An 18,917-nucleotide genomic window follows, 5' to 3' on the forward strand; every position below is an offset into this window, starting at 1 on the left:
GGGGCAGTATTATTAGGGATAAAAGTGCAGCACATGTCTCCGAACATGGCGCACACGCCTCCCTTCTCATGTCAAGGGCCATTCGATTTCCCATCAGCAAACTCGGACTCAATTGTTCTGCGAACCCCATCATGGCATCCCTGGTTAGGTTAGAGAGTCTCAGCAGATTGCAATGAACATAGTTAATGCGATCAACATTCTTATTAGGTGTCACCCAAAGAAATATACTTTCAAATCCTGCAACTATCGGATTTACCAGCTTGTACTCATCTGGAACTCCCCTGGGCACTCCTATGGAGTCTATCCAGGTCGGAGAGTTTAACCTAGGGTCATATGCATGTGTACCCTGGGTCCCTCTTTTGGCCAAAATATGTCTCTTACATCTGGCGGCTAAGGTACGTGTGTTATGTTGTGGAATAGCCTTTACCTGGTTCCCAATAAGCATGAGCGGAGCTCCCAATCGCACCATCACACATGTCCCTACGCTTCCCATAGGAACACGAACTAACAGAGTATTTTCCCCACAATAATAGTAGAGCCCACTTCTTGCCCATGTTCCAATTACCATGTTTGGGTCGCTTACATTATTGGTGGTTCATCCCTGGAGTGTGACAGCACACCCAGTTGGGTCGATCTCTCCCACCTTGTACTTTTCATTATCTGTAGAAAACTTAAAACATGTAATTATCTCGTTTTGGCATAAATGGTCCCACTGTTGTCTGCTTTGAAACAGGAGGGAAAAGTCTGGACAACAAAGTACAGTTGCCAGTACTCACTGCATTCCTTGTTAGCTGCAACATACAATCATAGCCCCGCTTATCTTCTAAATGCAACGGTGCGGGCTCTGTGAACAAACGTGGCCTAGCTGACGCACAGGCAACACAGTCAGATACATGTTGTTCTTTAGCATTTTGAGCCACCCAATCAAGCCAGAGGTTACTGTCCTTGAAACCGATGGCACGCTCAATCAAATCCTTAGGCTTCAGTCTAGAGTACTCTCCCTTTTGGTTCCTGTTCCTTTTGAGCTACTGTTCTCGAAGTTACCGTCTGATCAGTCAGAATGGTGATTAAGCTTTCTGCGAGCGGCTTAGGCTTTGCATCAACTAAATTTACCCTAAGCATATCACGGGGTGATTGCAGACCTGTACATCATACGCTCTCCAACTACTACTAGCTCCCGTACACTTAATAACGTCACACAAATCAAACGTGAATAAGCTGGTAGACCCTTTAACATAATTCAACTCTATGCCATTATTCATGCTGAGACACTCATCACCTTTACCTGACACCTCGCGCTTTTGTCTTTTTACCGATCCTGTTTTAGCAACTACAGTCTCAGGAAGTGCTGTGCTGGACTGGCCTCCGTGTTCAGACAAGTAGTCCGGAGTGCCCTGCAAAATATAGACAATAAACAACAGAGCCATAGTTAATATCATTGCATACAATAAACATGTAGTTGTAAGGAACATTCTCTGATTCGTGTGTTTGCATCATGTTATATAAACTTTATATCCTGGAATGAAACTCCCCTGCTTTTGTGGAGTCCTCAACTTGTCACCGCTCCTTTCTGCTGGCGTGGCGACCTTCTAAGCTGCTCCTCTTCTTTCTTCGGCCTTCCAGGTAGACTACTGGTTGGCCCGTTGCACAGGTGAGAGGATTTATTCTGCCTCTGCTCGTTACCACCTGTGTTGGGTGTAGAGGAGTTTTCCTCTACCAAACTCTCATGTGCTGGCGCACACTGCGACCAATGATACCAGGTATCGCCTTTCCCTTTTAGTTGAACTGCTGTAGTTGTTCTGGCAATGACCTCGTAAGGACCCGTCCAGCGTGGCTCCTTCCACTGCTGGAGTTCCTCATGGGCTCAAATTCAGTTCCTTGTTTGCAGACTATAGCATAGCCTGCTTTCGATCCTTCTTCATCACGATGACAGCAGCCATCTATGAACCAATCCTCAGCTCCAGGGATAGGTTCTGCTTTTAAATCTTCCCTGACTTTCCCTTCAACTTCTGCTTTCTTAGTACAATCATGAGGTTCTCCTGATCCCATTAAATCTGCCATATTGATTCCTTCATGTGTAAATGTCAGATTTGGAGCATCTAAAACTTTACTCAGTCTCTGTTGTGCTAATGATGTCATAGTGAACGCCTGCGAGTTCACATATGCCACCACACTATGTGTAGTCAGAACTTTTAGTGAGTGTTCTCTCACTACATGTGCTGTTTTCTATATTATTTTGGCAACCCCTGCTGCATGCTGTGCGCATGTAGGGTGCCTTGCTTCTGTTGGACTCCACCTTATGCTGACATACATAAGTACCTGTCTTTCTTTATTCAATCGTCTTCCGGGGGTGAGAGACCTCTGCACAGCTCAGACGCCAGTTGCAAGAGCTCTCTAACATTAGAATCATCAGCTGTAACTTATATGGTGTTATTTCGGTACTTTACACGTCACACAGGCTTGAACGTTGTTTATATGGGGAGTTCCTCTTTTTTGTGTCTATATCTATTAATATGCCTTGTGCACTAAAACTTCCTGTTTTTCAATCTGGCTGAGCACTTGTTTGTGAGTCAAAGGTGGCCTTGCTCTACAAGCCTTCATTATACACATTAAAAATATTTCTTTTATTCCTAACACCAGTCCCCCTTTTTCATTTCTCACTTGAGAAATGAACTAATTCCTAATTTATCACATTAAGTTTACTTCAATACAATCCAATTGAATTTTATTTATATAGCGCCAAATCACAACAAAAATTGCCTCCAGGCGCTTCATAGATACAGAGAAAAACCCAACAATCATGTGACCCCCTATTGAGCAAGCACTTTGGCAACAGTGGGAAGGAAAAACTCCCTTTTAACAGGAAGAAACCTCCGACAGAACCACGCTCAGGTACGGGCAGCCATCTGCTGCGACCGCTTGGCGTGAGCTAACAGAGGCTTTGAAGAGAGAGACCTAATATTTAATAATCCACATTTCACTGTTTTATTCTTCGGTTCAGATGTGGATTCTGTATTGTTCTTGCTTTGTTACTATTGATGTTTAAGTTGTTTATTGCTAGATTTGGTTTGTTGCTGTCTGTTTGGGAGCTGACATAGTCTCTATGGATAAGGGTCTTTGGCGGGGTAGCATCAGGAGAGAAGCTCCAGAGAGGCATGTTCCCTGTTAAAGCTAAAATATAACAAAAGAAATTATGCTAAACAAACAAAACCTTTCAATTCCCCAACCCTATCTGTCTCCTCAACGGGTTGTATGTTTTCAATGTTTCCTTATTATTTTGTCATAAAAATAAATCAAACAAATAACTTAAGCTGTGTGACAGCACCTTGCATTTACGCCAGGCTGTGAGCTGCCCTAAATCTACTTGCTACACCCCCTTTTCACCTAGTTTAATTCTTTCAATCCTAATTTAAACTATTCCTGACTTCCCTCAATGCACACTGTAAAGTGTAAAAGATACAATTAGCTTTCTCCTGGTAAAAGGTCCTACATTATTTTCTCAACCTTTGGAAACATCCTCTGTCGAGTTAACCCATTTCATTTTTCAAACTTAGGCCTGATTTCTTCGCCCCCTTTAACGGGTAGCGCATATCCGGTCTGAACACTGTGTTTGGGCAATTTACGAATTGTTGCAGGATTTTAATGTTATGTAAAGTTCCTCTCATCCCTTTTATGCTTCCATTATAACCTATGTCTAACAAGCTTTTGATCTTCTTTGTAATATAAACAACTAGATGTATTTGTGCTCTGTTTTTCTCCTTTCTCTGGTTGGTTCCGTTCGATCTCAGGCTTCCAGGATTCTTGCCACCCCTGTGGTTGCTGTGATCCTGAAATCTTCTCCTGTAAAGGATAGAAAACAAACAGCCTCTCTCTGCTACACCTCACTAATCTACTATGTTCATCTAAGGTTCCTTTAATCATTCAAAGTTGTTTCACCATATCATGTTCTGGACTCTGTCCTTTATATTAACTTTACTTAATCTCCATGCCCTTCATGTGTGTGAGCAACACTGTTAGCCTTGTTAAACACACCCAGGGTAAGATATAAACCATCACCATCTGAGCATAAAAACAGATCAAAAAGAACATGAGAATAACAATTTCTGCCTCAATTTTACCATATCTAAATTATCAAAAACCCCAAACGTCATCAAGTAACCCTAAAACCCATTTCAAATTAAACCTTAAATCCTGTAACTCCCCCCTTTTGTGACACATCTTATGTGTTACAAACTCAAAATGCTTCACTCGAGCTTAGGAAATTAAAAGAAAAAGGTTAGTTATATCATATTAGATATTCATGCTCCGGCCCTTCAAACCTGTGTTTAAGGAATGAAATCAAATTAATCATTATGTCAAATCTTTTCTTGGCTCCATCCACAGCCTGCATCCTTGGAACTTCCTAGAAACAAAACCTGTGTGTTAACCAGAAGTTCACATTTCATACTCAGTTTTTCCCCACTTATGATCCAACCTGCGTTATAAAAAGAAAACTTAAAACAGAACAGTTATCAGTCATGTGTCTAACCTTAGTCCAGTCTTTATGTCAGTGTCCAGTCGGTCCAACCTATGGTCTGCCTCGTCCGTCCAGTCACCATCCATTTACACACATTCACTCACATGCATTAACATCAGGTATTGCTGACAGTGGAGACTATCTCGCAAATAATCAGTCTTCACTCTCAGCAACATGCGCTCATTCATTTGTTTTATTTTATTTTTAGGAAAATAGTTCTTTCTGCTTTTGGACTGGATTGGCTCGCGGCAATCCTTTTAGACAGAGACTTAGCCTTCTCCTCTGCCCATTGTAATCTGGAGAAGGTCACCTTATATTTGTTCTCCCGAGAATTTTCAGCGCTGTTATTCACTCTTTTGCAGGCCTGCTTAGAACAAAAATGAGAAGAAGAGAGCTGATTATTAGCTCATCAAAACACAAAACAAAATCACCTGACAGGTTTTCTAAGTGCACTGTTACAAAAATGATGGACCCCCTTAGACATGTGCATGTTTGATAAAACTCCCTCTATTAAAATAAAAATAACAACCTCAAGAATCTTAAACAATCCTAAATTTCACCCGTTCAATATACTGAGAACCTCGTCAAAAGCTGCACCGTTTTGCACACAACAATGTTCCCCTCTAAACACTTTACCACACTTAGATTCAGCATAAGCCATAAACCCATTATAACAACGTATCATCACTACAGTATAAATTTCCTGTCCAAATCTGCACCTCTGGACAGACCTGACCACCATAAAGAATCATCCTGTTACTTTACCATTATATATTTCACCGAGTAATCCTCCTCAGTCACTACTCTGTGTCCTCAATTGAAAGCCTCAGTCACATAGACACACAGGAAGCTTCTTTGTCACCACTCACTCCAGCTAATTTACATACTGAATCATATCTCAACTTCAGGCTTTACATGTATTTTATTAAACATTCACACCATTCTATCACTCATAAAAGTAGCAAGCTGATTTTCATTGCATATGTTTGTGTTTTTAGCCAGGTTTAGTCAAGGTCTATATTAATCTTCATGAGCTTGTCTTGTTAATGCATTTTCTTTTGGTGTGTGTGCTTTTGTATATGTTTCTTTTTGTGGTTTTTCAGACCCTTCACAATTCTCCACTTAAACAGTCAGTTTTCTCTCTCCCAAATTTGCTAACCTCAATTTTGATTTCCCACCTTAAATAACAGCATTCCTTGTCCTCAGCCAGAAGTTAGAGCTTGCTTTTCAGGTTCAGGGAACAATTCACCCTGAAAGACAGTGAGTGTCTCCCCTCTTTGGCTCATCACTCGTCATTGTTAATGACATGTTTGTTTAGCATTTCCCCCTCTGCCTCAGCGGCTTTACCCTTGAAGCCCCGTCTCCACCAGTGAGTCCAAGCTCACTTAGGGACTTTAGGGAGCAGTCGTGACTGTGCCTGCCTTAGGTTGTCCCAGGGTTTCGAGGTGGGATCTTACCCGTCATGGGCTATCCAGCCTTCCATGCTCGCCTGATACGGGGGCCAAGTGGGCACGGGTGCTATGAGGGGAGGGGACGCACTGGCTCTGGAAATTAAAGGAGTGTAAGCTGCTTTCTTCATTGCCTGGGTATATTAAGCTATCCCACTTCTGATTGTTTCCAACAATAATTTCACCTGTAGCAATTTGTGTACGTGCGTTTTCTATTCATTAATGTAATTGTCAGTTCATGTATTTTATTTTCTCGGTCTTTCTCTTTTCTAAAACATGTAATTAATATAATTTTATTACTTTTTCTTAAGACATTCAGTCTCTGATTCCTCTGTTTTCATGTTGCAACGTCTTTCACCAGGTATAATCAGACTTCCTGTTTGACGCACACACACTCTCTCAGGCCTCCTCTATTCACGCACTCTCCTATGAGTTATTATTACTTATTTATTATTTTGTACAAATCACACAGAATCATTCAAATCAAGTACTCACAACATTCACACACTTAGAAGCACTCAAAATACGCTTTCCTAAGAGTATTTTATCAAACATGCTTGCTTAGAATCAGAAAGAGGAAGTAGACAACACTCAGTAACTGCGTTTGTCCTCTTAAAAAAGAAGAGAAATGAACACATATGGGACAATTCTCCCCATCTTAACAAAATGTGACCTTAAATGTCCGTTTCCAAGTCATGTTCTTCTCTACACACGACTCTTGGCCTCCAGGGCATAAAACTTTGAGCATAATCTTTTACTTTACCAGAACTAGTTTTTTACCAGAACCCTCATACGTGCAATAAGACTGCTATATGTGCAATTCTTTCTTTGACAAAGTTGTATTTTGTATTTTCTTACTCAGCTGTATATAGTATTGGTATTCTATTTTATTCTATTGTATATATTATTCTATTCTACTTTATCTTATTGCATTCCAGTGTTTTCTAATTTCTGCTGCATAACTTTGCACTTTTGCTTTAACAAAACAAATTTCCCACCTATGGGACTAATAAAAGTCATCTTTATCTTTAACTAGCCCTAATCTAAATCCTGTCTCATCCACTGCTGAAATTCTAGTTCAATGCACACATGTGTTGCAGTTTTAAAATTAAAAGAGGAAGTAACTCACACCCAAGAACTGTGTGTGTGTGTTAATGTCTGTGTCCCTTTAAATGAAAAAAGGTGAACACATGTGGTGAGTTTTCCTCAATTTACACAAAATATGACATTAAATATCCTTTTCTAATTCCTGTTCTTCTTTAAACACCATGAATGACCTCCAGGTCATAACCTTTGGACTTATAACTCTGATATAAGTCCACACAGCGCACCAAGCACAGAGAAAATTCAACCTCAGTGCTTCAGAATTCTCCTCAAAATTCAGAAACTGTTTCTGTCATTTACGTGCCCAAGAACTTCATCATATGGACCTCGCCGGGTCCAGTAATCTTCAGCACATGTACCTCACTGGGGCCAGTGCTGATTTGAAAACAGTTTCTTGTCTCAGTTTACCCAGTATTAACTTATCAGATGGACCGCAGCCGATCCATACATCTCAACACAATTGTGTGTCCACATGTACACAACTTATTATTCACTTGTGTCACAGCAGCACATCTAGTAATATCATCAGAATTACTTCAACATGGTAAACATTGATTTTCCTTTAAAATCAACTTACCCTTAAAACTCAAGATCACAGCTGACTCGATTCTCTGAAATCCTGAGTCAGTTAAACACCTTGCTCAACTCACGGTGTCTTTTTCTCGGACTCCCTCGTCTGAGCTCACTCTTTTTACCCCGGCATCTCAACCGGAATGTTACAAGATCTTCATAAACCCAAAAGTAAGCATATTATTTCCCTACTCAAAAGTGAAGCCGTTCTTCACACAGTAATTCTTAATCCAACAGCCTTTGTGTTTTGAAACTAAAAAGAGGAAGGAACAGCGCCCAATTTAAACTGTGCATGTTGTCACTGAACAACACACACACACAGACCCAGGGCAATTCTTCCTGGATCATTTACCAACACTCAAACCAACACAGTCCGCATTGATTATTTTCTGGACCTCAGCGGATCCACCAAAATTCATGTAAGTATATCAACCATTCACCGATTTATTTCTTTTCCTCAGACCACCAGATCTGTTACTTCAGCACAATAAACACTGATTTTCCTTCAAAATCAGTTTACCAAGAGCCACAAAACCATTTCTGACTCGATTTTCTGAACTTCTGTGTCACTTAAACATCCTGACAACACCAGGTGTTTTCTGTCGGACTTCCTCGTCCGAACTTAATCCTTTTACTTACAAATAAGCGTCTCCCAAAATGATCCTCTTGATCATTAGCTATTCACACTTATTAAACCATAAGCTGACCAATAACTCTTATATTCTTCTTTATTCTTAAACATGCATTGGTCTCTTTTACCATGAAATACCATATAACCTTTTAACTCAGTACTGTCTGTTTCTCAAAGTTTCATTATCCTCACTTCAAAGCTTCTCATTACTTCAAGTTACTCATTCATTACTTCGACGTTTTACTTTATTCTCAAGAATTCAGTTTTACCACTACTGCGCCAATAGTTAAGATCATCTACGCAGCGAACAGATAATTTAGAATTCAGCCAAATTGCACAAATTTGCTTATTGAACAGGTTTGTGCTTACCTTTTAATCTTTTTAGACTGGTCTTCTGTTCGCCTCATATCAGATCCAACCTTCAGCCACATTTGTTTTACTGATCGGCTCGCGGCTGACTTGAATTCTCTTAAAAACATGTATCAAATCCTCGGACCTTCTCGTCCGGTATTTATTCTCTTTCTCTTAATTAAGTGTCTCCCTCACAATGATCCTCTGCGATCACCAGGGCTATATCTGAGGCCACAACTCTCAGCGGGGCCCTCCCCCTAGTAAAATCCTAGGAAACGTCTTTCCTAGGGAGGGAATTCTTCAATTCCGTGACTTTAGACACTTATAATCTCTTTATTCCTTAATCACAACTCAGTCTCTTTTCTCTCCATTTCCTTAACACAACGTCTCTAGTTACTTTTAACTCAGTACTGCTTTTTCCGAGCTGACAGTGAATGCAACACTACTCTTAAGTTTCACTTTTCGTTGCAAACAAAGATTTTCGTTTCAAACAAAACTCAAAACAGAGATCAACGGATGACGACTTGACTACCTGTTTTAGAATTATAATCCACTATAGCACAATTTCTGTTTAAGAGGTTTGTGCCTTACCTTTTTGTGGGCCCAATAGTCAAGCCATCACCGTGACGTCTGCCGTTCGATCACCTGATCTGGCCTCGACCTCTGCCGACAACAAACACCTGTACTTCTTTCTGCTGATCTTTAGTTGCCCGCATCCTCCACCAAATGAAGCGAGATCGATCAATTGCAGATCAGACAACAAACGACGGAGGCTCCAGAAAAGTGCAATCGAACGATGAGTTTATTGACAACGGAGAACAATCATCAGCATATGGCTTATTTGCTCTGACAAAAATACACTGGGTTCTGGTTTTATAGCATAGAGGATCACACCCCCACATACACGTCAATACAGGTCAAAAATACATTGTGTACAGTCATTGTTTACAGACAAGGGTACATCTTGTACATCTCTAATAACTATAAACAGACATATAACTTCTCTTTTTGATAACACCTTCCTTTTAAGGTAATAACTTCAAGCTTCAGGGCCTCTAAGGGCTAATAATGGACCCTCGTCATCAATCACTAAGTAGACTGAATTGGCGCAGGTCTCAAATAAGAAGCAGAAGACACTTGGGCCTTCGCTCAGGCCTGCTACTAGATTTATGTGTATTGTAAGCATGCATGCAATTAACCTGCTATGTTCTCATCTTCCCTCAACATGTATCACCTGGACACTCTCACCAGTGAAGCTTAAAACCCTCTTGGATGGAACATCAACTCTAAACAAGTACAGTTATGCATTGTGTATAGAATGAACTCAACCTGTAAATAGAAAGGTCAATGTAATGACAAACATATTCAATGCATTATGAACCCTGTAAGAAATATTACTGATAAAATAATACTATAAAACATGTTATTAATGCATTTATCATAAGGCAGAGTATATGGCAGCAATAAAAGAATCTCTGAATCCCAACAGTCACCATCTTACAATGCTGTGATTGCAGCCATTCCCCAACTCTCTGTGAATGGGACTCATGGTCATTGATCAATGGTCATGAGAATTTGCAATGATCAAGGAACTGACCTCCCAGCCCATTGTTCCTTCAGTGGTGACAGTTTCAGTCATTGTACAAATGTCCTGTTTATAAGGTTGGGGAAACCTGCAGTCAGCTGAGACTGAAGGAGTCACTTGGATGAGTGACGAAACGTTTCTCCCACTGAAAACATCCAGATGATTGAGCACGCGTCAAGACATGAGTTTGATAATTGAAGGCTTACTTGCACGTGTGAGAAGGAAGGTTTCTGGGAGGGTGGCGGAGTGAGCATCTTGCTGAATATCAGGGTGCGTGGCGGAGAGTTGTGACCTTATATTTCCAACGATCCAAAGGAGAATTATGGGCAGGACGACCCGGGTGAGAAGAGTAGGTAGTTGCGTTTCCCAGGAGTGGGCTTGCAGACTGACACGGTGGGTCTTAACAACAGCGACCAGCATCCAGGAGACTGCACTGCAGGAGAGTCGAGTCGGAGTCTTGAAACTAAAGGCACAAAGAGTATAAGTAAGGTAAGTATAAGGCAAAAAAGACATGAAGGCCTGGTTACCACTGTGAGGTAGCTGAGGAACTGGTGGAGGGTGAAGGGCTAAGCTGGTCTTAAATGCCACTCTGCTGATTGCCAGAATCACAGGTGGAACAAGCAGATAAGGAAACAGGGCTCCACCCATATAGACGGATACAGGAAACTACAGAGCCCAAGTGGAAAAACACCAGACACATATCATAACACAATCATTCGTTTACTATCTATGGTTAACTTAATAAAGTGAAGACATTACACTCACCAGCCACACTTCTCTATTTACAATCCTGCTCTGTGTATAGTTGGGACCGTAGACAGTATAAAAGATGAACATTGTCCAAGTCTTAAAAGTGAAGCAAGCACACCTGCGTTCTTTGTAATGGCAAGCAGTCGGGAATAGCTGTGGTTGCAAAAGGCCTCCCAGTTCTATAGAAACGTACAGGAAAACTGCTGTCAGCCCTGACCTCTGTAAACATTTTCCTGATGAGTTTACAGCCTCAGCCAGACAATAAGTGTATTTTGTAAATTTTGGTTATCCCTATTTAAGAAAGCAGAATGATCAAAGTCAGAATCACACCTTGCTCTGTTATGGCAGTAACGAAAACACATCTCAGAGCTTCATAACAGTACTTTCCAAGTCAATCTGTGACATCTCAATAGCTACATTTTAAAAAAATATCGTTTATGGTTGAGTCATGCAAAGAACTGCTCTGCTCGTGCTCTACATTAGTTTAACCTTTGTTGAGTTTTATAGAAATTTTACACCACCACCATGTGAAGGGCATGGTTGTGTGTGTCTGTCCATGCATGAAGGTTACATTCACAACATCTGTTGTTCATGCTGGATGTGACGTTCAGTGTTTTTATGGAACTGAATGAAACTCCACAGGCAGCAGCTAATGACAACCACTAACTAGATTTAATTAGCCGTTTTGGGATGTTGTCACAGTCTGGCTGAGGCAGACTGTATGTGTTTGCAAGAGAGGACTCAAACGCAGACCAAAAACTGAGCGTGACATGGATTTAACAAAAAACAAGCTGTTTATTGAGGCTAGGAAACAAGGTACAAAGAAAGGGCATAGGTGGAACTAAACAATAACCTAAACTGGGTGAACTAAAACTAAACATGAAAAAACCTTAAACATGGTAAACTGACATGGATACCTGAAGTTGTGATGTGAATGAGCAGATGACCTGACAAGGAATGACTGAAGACACACGGACTAAATACACACAGGAGGATAATGAGGGAAATTGAAACACATGGGGAAACAGCTGATACACATGAACATAACGTCACACGAGGAGAGTAAAACTAAAAACATTGAACATAGGAACACAGGACCCCTTCAAAATAAAACAGGAAACATGTTGAGACGCAGACATGACAACATGAACTTGACAACATAAGACTCACAGACATGAAACACATGAAGGCCAAGGGAGACTTCACAGGGGTTGAAAACACAAGGGGGAACTAATAAGCAAATGAACATAGGAAACCTAATAAGCCTAAACATACACTATAAACATCAAAAAAACTAAAACTCAAAACACTGGGTCAAAAGACCCAGGATCGTGACAGATGTGACCAGCCGCCCTTTTTCCCCCCTTATTTCTACGAAGACGAATTGGGGTTTAAGTCTCTGAAGACTGTTGTGTTCTGGGAGCTTTTTTCAGGGATTTGATTGGCTCGGAGGTAGCTGTGATGGGTTGGTGGCAACAAGAAAACAAAGCTGTAAATTGGCATCCTCATCCTGGGTTAAAAGCATGAGACTGATATTGCTTCCATGTTTGAAAAGTGAAGCCAATGTAGAGATACCTTAAATTAGCATTTTTTAATGGCAAACAGGGGCTGACAGTTGTGTGATGGCATCAGCCACACAGGGGTAAATCAGTCCATTTTTTACTTTATTAGTTTGCTTTGCAGTTTTCTTCATTAATCTAATTCATTAATCATTTGGTTAAACCTAACACTGGTATTATGAGGCGCGCACATAGTAACATTGTATGGTTTTCTAAAATGTTTTGTTATATTAATTATGTTTCTCTCTCTTTGAGTTACCTGGGTTTGGGCGGTGGCTGTTTCCTGTCTGGGCAAAAGGCGTGGCTGAGGACTCTGGGAACAAAATGCCTGCTCAGCAGGACCAACCATGGGCTCACCAGGAGCAGGGGTGTTATGGTTTAGTTAGGTTATTCTGTGCTTAGTTAATATTAGTGTGTTTTGTTTCCTCCCCTATTGTGTGTAAATGGTTTGGCCAAATCATTATAAAAGCTACCCTCATGTGTCTTTGTAATTAGGTCAGTTGTGTCTCATTTTGTTTTGTTTAAGTTAGAGTTATATTTAGTTGACCTCTTTTATGGGCCTGCTAAGTATGTTTTTGAATTTTGTTAATTTTGGACTGTTTTGAGGGTTAAAATAAAGAAAACCCTTTTTGAAGATACTTTTTTGCCTGTGTCCTCTATGCTTTGGCTGCTTGGACCCTCACAAGTGGTGGCAGCAGTGGGATCTGCCAGTTGAGGACACAGTTTTGTTTTTTTTTATTTCTTTGAGGTTTTTTCACCCCCAGAAAAAAGGAAAATGCATCGGGGAGGAAAGGTGGACAAGAAGAAAGGAGTAACTGTTCAGAAGGAAGCTGATGCTGAGGAGGAAATTGGAGTCTCTGAAATGGTGGAGAGCACTGAGGTTGAGGAAAGGGAGCTATCTCTGTCAGATCTGATGTCAATATTGCAAGCTCATATGGGTCAACAGGAGGACAGGAAGCAAGGCAAGAAGAGGTAACTGCACGACAAGAACAAAAATTCAAAGCATTGCAACATCAATTTCAGCTTTTACAGTTAGAGGTGCAGTCCCGGACATCACCAGTACCAGAGCTACCATTACCTATCACAGAGTCACCAGAGTCAAGGGAGCTACCTCACATTTCTAGTTCTCCTCAAGCTCAAGCTGAATCCAGTCAGTTATTATCAGGTCAGTTTTCATTGCATGAACCCAGACTGGAAAAGTTGACTGATAGTGATGATATTGAGCATTTTTTGACTACATTTGAACGCATTGCCTTAGCATATCGTTGGGAAAAAAACAGACTGGGTTTTTCGATTAATACCACTGCTAATGGGCAAGGGAAGAGGGGCATACATTCATATGGATATTGATGACTCTCTCAGCTATGACAAAGTTAAAGCTGCAATTTTGTCCAAGTATGATGTTAACCCTGAGACCTACAGGCAGCGATTCCGTTCACTGGAAGTGAGGCCTGATGAGAACCCTAAGGAGTTGTATGCTCGTCTTAAAGATCTGTACAGAAAATTAATTCAACCAAAAGGTAAAACGAACCAAGAAATTGGTGAAATAATCATCCTTGAACAATATTTGAGAATGTTGTCTCCTGAGCTACAGGTTTGGATTCGAGAGCACAATCCGTCTTCTGCAGCGAAGGCAGCTGAACTGGCAGAAGTGTTTGTAGCTGCCAGGAGGAAAGGACAATCCTGGACCTGTAGTTCAAATAAAATGCCAAAGGAAGGCCCCAAATCAGCCCAGATGTACCATCAAAGGCCAGTGTCAGCTGATAAAACTCCTGCGGGTGAGAACCAGTTTGCTGGCAGACCATTAAAAAATTCAAAAAAGATCTTTTGTTATCTCTGTGGGTTAGAGGGCCACACAAAGCCAATGTGCCCAAAAACTTCAGCTAAGATAGTTCAAATGTGTTTCGTGCCACGTCCACATGCTGAACGTGGGCTCCAGTGTGACCAGACTGTTAAAATGATACAAATTGAAGCTAATGGAACAACTTTAAGAGCTTTACTTGATTCTGGCAGGTCTCGTACACTGATACAGAGATTTTGTGCCCCCCAATATTCTCCATGTTAGTGATACCATCCCCATTTGCTGACATGTACATTAAGGTGAAGGGACAGACTTACCTTTTAAATGATGGGGTGATTGATAACCTGCCTTATTCAGCTATTCTGGGATGAGATTTTCCAGTGCTTTTTGATTTGTTGGAGTCAGACCAGAATCATCAATGCAATGTGGCTGTTACTAGAGCCCAAGCTCAAAAATGTAGTGAAACCTCAGAAGTTTTCAGTGCCTTGCCATTTTTTTTTTTAATGAGGAATGGGAAGCTGCACCTGGGAAGCCTTGGAAAAGTTGCAGACAGAGGAGACAGGAGGAGTTCCAGCATACTATAGTACACCCAGAAATGCATACTGATCCAGACTTACCTTCGGGATTTCAAATTCCTGGCAATATAATAGAGTTGCAAAAAAATGATCCTAGTTTAGCTTCCTGTTTTCAGCGAGCGGTAGATAAGGACCAAGTAGAGGAGGTAGGCATTAACAAAAGTGACTATGTCTTGCAAAATGGCATACTTTACCATCAGGTGGGCTCACTTCTGAAGCTAGTGGTCTCCCAAGAAGTTAGAGAAACAGTGCTTAATTTGGGACACTATTCCCTGGGCTGGCCACCTGGGTAAGCACAAAACCACAGCTCGCATTAAACAACATTTTTTCTGGCCTGGCCTCCATAGAGATGTAGCCTACTTCTGCAAGAGCTGTCCTCAGTGCCAAATGACATCCTCCAAAGTCCCTTCCAAAGCTCCACTCCAACCACTGCCTATTATTGGTACCCCATTTGAGCACCTCGGAATGGATATTGTTGGACCCGTTGAGAAGAGTAAGTCAGGGAATCGCTATATGCTTATAATCACTGATTATGCAACTAAATATCCAGAGGTCTTCCCACTGAAATCCATCAAGGCAAAATCAGTTGCTTTCTGCCTTGTACAGCTCTTCTCAAGAGTAGGGTTCCCACAGGAAATACTGACTGATCAGGGGAGTAACTTTATGTCCAACTTGCTAAAACAGGTGTACAAGCTGCTGGGCATTAGAAGCCTGAGGACCACCCCATACCATCATCAGCCTGATGGGCTAACAGAACGGTTCAATCAGACTCTGAAGCAGATGCTCCGGAAGGTGGTAGATGAGAATGGTGTTGATTGGGATCAGTGGCTTCCTTATCTTCTCTTTGCCTACAGGGAAGTACCACAAGCCTCCACTGGTTTCTCTCCGTTTGAACCTTTGTATGGGTATGAGGTACAAGGACCTTTAGCCCTGTTAAGAAACATCTGGGAGGGAGGCAAGGAAAAGATGGACTCTGTTAACATTGTTTCCTATGTTTTGTAGATGAGGGAGCGACTGCAGAAAATGAGTGAGCTTACTCAGTTAAATATGACCAAAATCCAGCAGAAGCAGAAGTTTTGGAATGACAGAGCAGCTCGTCAGAGGTCTGTTAGTCCTGGACAAAAGGTGTTGGTGCTCCTCCCTACTGACAACAACAAGCTATTGGCTAAGTGGCAAGGGCCCTTTGAGGTTCAGAAGAAATTGGGGTCCACTACTTAATAGGTGTTCATCCCTGGAAAGCCACGCTCCAGCAGGGTTCTGCACATAAATCTTTTGAAGGAATGGGTGCAGCGCCCTGAAAAGACAGCAGAAGTGATGCTCATAAGGGGTGTGCCAGAGGAAGAAGAGGTTGGTGAGCAATACTTACCTTCTGCTGATGCAGCAGACTTTGACCTTAGTCATCTGCCGGATGATAAACGGCTTCAGGTGAGAGCTGCATGCAACCCTGAAGTGTTTAAAGTGAATCCTGGCCGAACAGATATTGTTGAGCATGACATTGTCATTAAAGAGGGTGTCTCAGTAAAGCGTTTGAGCTACAGGATTCCAGAACGTCTGCTGACATCCCTGAAGAAGGAAATTGACCTCATGTTGTCCTTGGGGATCATCGAGCCATCAAAGAGTGAGTGGTGTAATCCGGTGGTCCTGGTGCCAAAGAAGGATGAAAGCACGAGGTTCTGTATAGACTTCAGGTACATAAACTCAATATCACTGTTTGACTCATACGCCACGCCACACATTGATGATTTGCTGGAACGGCTGGGGAAGGCAAAGTATTTGACCACACTTGACCTGTGCAAGGGATATTGGCAGGTGCCACTCACGGAGCGATCAAAGAAGTTAACTGCCTTTCGAACACCTTGGGGGCTCTTCCAATTTACAGTGATGCCATTCTGGCTGCATGGGGCTCCAGCAACCTTTCAGAGATTAATGGACCAGGTACTATGTGGTCTCTCAGATTTTGCATCTGCATATCTTGATGATATTGTCATCTACAGCACCACATGGGAGGAACACTTGGAACATCTGCATGCTGTCTTCGACCGTCTTGGCGCTGCTGGGTTGATGGTGAACCCCTCAAAGTGTGTTTTTGCCTCTGCTGAGACTGAGTACCTGGGCCATGTGATCGGGAATGGGGTGATCAAGCCTCAGGTCAGTAAGATCCAAGCCATTGAGTCTTGTCCTCTCCCACAGACAAGGAAGCAACTAAGATCCTTTTTGGGCATGGCAGGTTTTTATCGTCGGTTCATACCACGATTCTCCACCAGGGCAGCTCCACTAATGGACTTGACAGGCATCAAGTGTCTTAATCAGATTAACTGGACAGAGGAGGCTATAGCAGCTTTCAAGGACATCAGTCAATCACTGAGTAGTGAACCAGTTTTGTACAGTCCATCTCATAGGGGTCTGGGAGCAGTGCTACTTCAAGGTTTGGAAGGAGAACGTCACCCTGTTGCTTACATCAGCCGAAAGCTGTTCCCAAGAGAGGTTCGGTATTCAACAGTGGAAAAGGAGGCCCTTGCCATCAAGTGGGCCCTTGATTCCTTCAGGTACTACCTTCTTGGAAGGGAATTCACCCTGGAGACAGATCACAGTGCACTTCAGTGGATGGAAAAGATGAAAGATAAGAACGGAAGGATCACAAGATGGTACCTTGCTCTGCAAGTCTGCAGTTTGTGAGTTAAGTTGTGTCTCACTTTGTTTTGTTTAAGTTTCTGGAAATTACTTTTCGTAGCGTTATATTTAGTTGACCTCTTTTATGGGCCTGCTAAGTATGTTTTTGAATTTTGTTAATTTTGGACTTTTTGAGGGTTAAAATAAAGAAAACCCTTTTTGAAGATACTTTTTTGCCTGTGTCCTCTATGCTTTGGCTGCTTGGTCCCTCACAAGTTGTATAAAAAGCTATATGAAAATGATCCTTTGCTTGCTCCATTGGTGGTTTTCTGATGGCCCTCTGTGGGCTGTCCACAGAAAACTGTAATGGGGCACCAATGTGGGGTAAAGCAGTTTTGACCTTTTGGGTCTCCATGATGAACATCCTGCCCACACAGCCCCATAGTTAGCATGGCCCATATCAGTATATTTGTGGGACATTATTTAGGGAAATGTGGCTGTTGTGGAGAAGCTGAAATCACAGAACATGTTTCCTTACACTGTCAGACATATTTGTCAGAGAAAAGTTAAACTGGATTTCATTGATACAAGAACTAAAGGAGAGAAAGATATCAGACCACCTTTTCTAAGACAGACTAACTTGTTTGATTCGATTTTTTTTAAATGTTAGTTTTTTTTATTTTATGCAGGAATGTGATCAGTGTTGGAGTAACAGAATATAAGAAGAATCTAGTGATTTCCAATTCCATCCTCATATCACTTATCAATCAGATTCTTCATTGACTGAAAGTCATCAAAGTTAAGCAGCAAATCAATGACATTACATTCCTGCAGATTAAATGTGTCTGTGTGGTCAAAAGGTAACAACACTACAGGTTGCTGTAGTTATAGCTATCAAATAAATATCTGAGTCAAAGAGAAGTACATTTCTTTTGGAAGAAAGTGAAATTTGGAAAGTTGGAAAAATTGCAAAGACTCAAATAACTCAAAACTGCACTTGAAATAAATGTACTTCTTGAGTTAAAAGTATTTAACACAGTGCTTGCACTCCAAGCACACCAATTTATTCATGTGAAACTGTATGTGTAATATGTAAACTCCTGCTTCACCACGCCCAGAGGCGCCCTGCATCAGTCACATCAGCACCACAAGCTCCACCAAACTCTTCTGTTAGCGCTCATTTTAGGCTTTTGTGTTTCACTGTCACTAATTTCACATCGTTGTGAAGTGAAATCTCTGGCTCAGTCTTTTTCACTTTTACAACTACATTTAAATTATCTGAAGGCTTTGTAACTTTCAGTATATGTACTATATGTTAGGCATTTTAATATAACTAGAAAAATAAAACCATGGTATTAGTTCTCAAACACTAATGATCCAGCCGTGAATTAAACCATTATCAAGACTTTAATTTACT

At 41.4% G+C, this 18,917-nt stretch overlaps 2 protein-coding genes across 2 annotated transcripts in view; both read left to right on the top strand.

Annotated features, from left to right (window-relative positions):
• Positions 1–18,917, top strand: part of LOC100695157 (nuclear receptor ROR-alpha) — a 186,109-nt gene that overhangs the window by 12,450 nt on the left and 154,742 nt on the right. The gene's annotated exons all lie outside the window — the stretch shown is intronic.
• LOC112846004 (zinc finger protein with KRAB and SCAN domains 3) lies at positions 11,129–18,405 on the top strand. The gene is made up of 4 exons (XM_025905215.1): positions 11,129–13,486; positions 13,937–14,292; positions 15,745–15,802; positions 15,893–18,405. The coding sequence occupies exons 1-4, from the start codon at positions 13,290–13,292 to the stop codon at positions 15,894–15,896; spliced, it is 615 nt and encodes a 204-aa protein (XP_025761000.1). The 5' UTR covers positions 11,129–13,289; the 3' UTR covers positions 15,897–18,405.

The sequence above is a fragment of the Oreochromis niloticus genome, linkage group LG1 (genome assembly GCF_001858045.2).
Source record: "Oreochromis niloticus isolate F11D_XX linkage group LG1, O_niloticus_UMD_NMBU, whole genome shotgun sequence".
Taxonomy (NCBI): Eukaryota; Metazoa; Chordata; class Actinopteri; order Cichliformes; family Cichlidae; genus Oreochromis; species Oreochromis niloticus.

Bases quoted from the DNA above. Each gene is read 5' to 3' on its own strand.
- LOC112846004 (XM_025905215.1), top strand. From the start codon at position 13,290: ATGCATCGGGGAGGAAAGGTGGACAAGAAGAAAGGAGTAACTGTTCAG. The intron at 13,487-13,936 runs GTAACTGCACGA...TGAGACCTACAG, and splicing joins AGGAAGCAAGGCAAGAAGAG to GCAGCGATTCCGTTCACTGG. The intron at 14,293-15,744 runs GTGAGAACCAGT...CTTTGCCTACAG, and splicing joins AGCTGATAAAACTCCTGCGG to GGAAGTACCACAAGCCTCCA.